This window comes from Protobothrops mucrosquamatus, unplaced genomic scaffold (genome assembly GCF_001527695.2).
Source record: "Protobothrops mucrosquamatus isolate PMUCROS unplaced genomic scaffold, P.Mucros_1.0 scaffold2635, whole genome shotgun sequence".
Taxonomy (NCBI): Eukaryota; Metazoa; Chordata; class Lepidosauria; order Squamata; family Viperidae; genus Protobothrops; species Protobothrops mucrosquamatus.
This window is the reverse complement of record NW_015388688.1, coordinates 7,960-11,168: the sequence shown is the minus strand read 5'-3', so window position 1 is coordinate 11,168 and position 3,209 is coordinate 7,960. Positions and strand designations below refer to the sequence as shown.

At 36.7% G+C, this 3,209-nt stretch overlaps 1 protein-coding gene across 1 annotated transcript in view; it reads right to left on the bottom strand.

Moving 5' to 3' along the window:
- Positions 1-2,872, bottom strand: part of CHP1 (calcineurin like EF-hand protein 1) — a gene marked incomplete at its 5' end in the record, with an annotated part of 15,698 nt that extends 12,826 nt beyond the window's left edge. The window contains 1 exon segment of the mRNA XM_015825432.1: positions 2,800-2,872. Within this exon segment, the coding sequence (XP_015680918.1) occupies positions 2,800-2,872 (73 nt within the window).
- Between the last annotated feature and the right edge of the window lie 337 nt (positions 2,873-3,209).

Here is a 3,209-nt window from a genome sequence, read left to right as displayed (position 1 = left end):
CTGGCCTAGGGGTATTTTAAAGGGGTTTTAAATTAAATTTTTAGTAGAAGCGGCCAAATTTGAATAGTTATTTTTAATCTTTTTTAAATTTTGTATTGTACTGTACCATTGTTTTAAACTGGCTGTAAGCCGCCCTGAGTCCTCCGGGAGAAGGGCGGGGTATAAATTTAATAAAATCAAAATCAAAATCAAATCAAATACATTTTGAATAAAATAATCACGAGGAAAACTATTACATTAACTTGTTTTCCTTTTGAATCTTAGCAATGATAGCAGTTTAAAAGAATATGAAGATGTTAACACAGTCAACAAACCCACATACATGGAAAGTTTAATTCTCCTATTTTTGAAGAATTTAAATTTATTTTAGAAATTATCTAATGTTCATTCTCTATAATCAATCCATTGGTTGGGGAGTCTGTTATGAGAGGTGTAGTGGCTTCTTGGGTTGTGATAGAAAGTCCCAAGATTTTTTAAGCATACTGAAAATATCCCTTTCTAATAATCTATAGGGAAACAAAAGACAAGCTGTGAGAGTGAAGAAGCTGGGACACAGATACTGTTTCCTTCACTTTTTCTTGTTAGACATGACCCAGGAGAAAGAGCTGACTATGCAAATAGTGCCAATGTGGTGGGCACAGGGTATTTTGTCTTCTGCCAAATCAAAGTCTTCCATAAGATTATAATAGCAAATATGATAAAATCTTAGGTAGACAATCATTCAGTGGCTGGAGCTTACTAAATAATCATATCCCAAAAATGTTTATCAATTGAGCTGTGGAAAGAGTTGAGTGGCATACCACAAGGTTCCATTGCACTGTTCAACATTTGTATAAGGGATTTGAAAATATGATTATCAAAGCTCAGATGACAGAAGATAGGGAGAAAAAAACCCTCAGAGAACAGCTCAGCCAGATCCTCCTTATGTCTGTCTGTCTGTCTCATTAAATTAAATCCCTCACAGGATCTAATTAAAAGGATTTGAATTTTGTTTTCTTCACCTGATTCCAACATTACATTATATTACATTGGCAAGCCTGAATTCTATATAAAGCAATAGCAATAGCGTTTAGATTTATATACCGCTTCATAGAGCTTTTACAGCCCTCTCTGAACACTTTACAGAGTCAGCATGTTGGCCCCAACAATCTGGGTTCTCATTTTACCAACCTCGGAAGGATGGAAGGCTGAGTCAACCCTGAGCTGGTGAGAATCAAACTGCAGAATTGCTGATAATCAGCAGTCAGCAGAATTAGCCTGCAGTGCTGCACTCTAATCACTGCACCATCACGGCTCTACAAATCGTAGCATATCTCATTTTAAAAGAGCAGGTTTCAGTATGATACAGTAAACTTCAGTCCACAAAATATTAGATTGGCAATTCTGGGGCATGAGATTATCAATGTACTTCCAGACCAAACTAAAATACTATTTTTGCCTCTCCTCATTTCAATTTTCAGTAAAGGAAGATTTTTCTCCTTGTAAAAATTTATGGAGATTTTTTTTTTACTCCTACAGTAGATTTTACCATAACTAAAATGCCTTGTTGTCCACAGGCTATGTGTATTAAGAATATAGATATCTTTGAAATTTGCAAACTATTTTGGAATGCTAGTCGGAGGGGGGGCAAAAATGATGAAATGAGGCATTTGGAGGAGATTTGGTAAAAAAAAAAAACACTTTACAAAAATAGGAATGTTCTTGTTCCCACCAGTGGATTAAGTTTTCTTTTGAAACTGCTATTTAGTTATTACGATTCAGCTTAAATCCCTTTGCTCCACAGTAAGGTAAAAATGTTTGAAATAAAAAACGTAGCTTTATGTAAAATCTTCTTCATTTTCAAGTAACCAACATAAAGAAACAAACAGTCAAGAAATATACTGCAGTGCAGCACTTGGCAGACCAGCTATGAAAGCTCTGGAAAAGTTGTTGTAATATGTCTGTACCTGCAAAGATTAGAATACTGCAGGCAAATAGTTTTCCTTGTGACACTTAGTGGAATTGAAAGTGTCAAACACAAGGAAACAGAAAAACACCCTGAGCTGATCAGAGTTGCGTCTTTACTCTTGCTCACCTCCTTGCAAGAATCTCACCAGACTGACTGCATTCTCTTGGGGACAGCCAGATAAGAGTTTCAGGGATTTGGGGGGAGATCAGGTCTGTGTCACTTCCTCTATGCAATGACTCTAAGCTAGCCAACCTCTTCACATCTTCCCCCACTCTGGCTGGAGATTTCACCACATAAAGTTGGACTTTGAAGACGCAGGATGGAAAGAATATCAATGTTTTTGAAGAAAACTGTTAAGAATGCCATGGACAGCCAAGAAAATGAAACAAATGGATCACTGAACAAATCACTCAAGACACAAATAACCAGGTTCAATTTATGATAATTGGGCCACATTATGCAAAGGCTTACCTCAGGGGTCTTCAAACTTGGTCCTTTTATGACTTGTGGACTTCAACTCCCAGAATTCCTCAGCCAGGCACGCTGGCTAAGGAATTATGGGAGTTGAAGTCCACAAGTCATAAAAGGGCCAAGTCTGAAGACCCCTGGCTTAGCTCTTTGGAGAAGGCTCTAATGCTGGGAAAGATGGAAGAGAAAAACAGCAGTAGCAAGATGGATGGGTAGATTCTGTCATAGTGGCAATGGGTACAAGGTTGTAATGCCTGAAGATCAGGTTAGGGATAGATCATAATGAAGAAAATCTGAACCTGGGAGAAGAATTTGGGAGAGAAATGGCAAAGACCATTTGCATAATTGGAAAGTTAAGAGAATAATTGACTAAGAGTACATACCTTAGGGTACCATTCTCTCCTTTGTCCAGGCTAGTAAACCGACTGTATAGACGAGTAATCTGACTATGAGAAACTGGAGAGAAAACAAAGAAATAAGGCTTAAGTTAAACATAAATACCAACAATTAATCCGATAAGGAGTTATTTTACAGTAATTTGGAACTTGGATTTTGTAATGTTCCAAATTTAACAAAGAAATCTTAAAATTGCTCTTGCAGAACATAAAGCTAATGAATACCAGGTGTTACTTTAAAAAACATGTTTGCAATCCACGTCTGAAAGCATTATTATCAAGACAAATTTGGAAGTTCTATGATTCCTAATATTTTTTTCACTCTTCCTGGTCAGAAAAGCATAGGATTCAAAATATACTCTCCCTTCCTTAGCTGCTATATTGATTTGGAAATGACT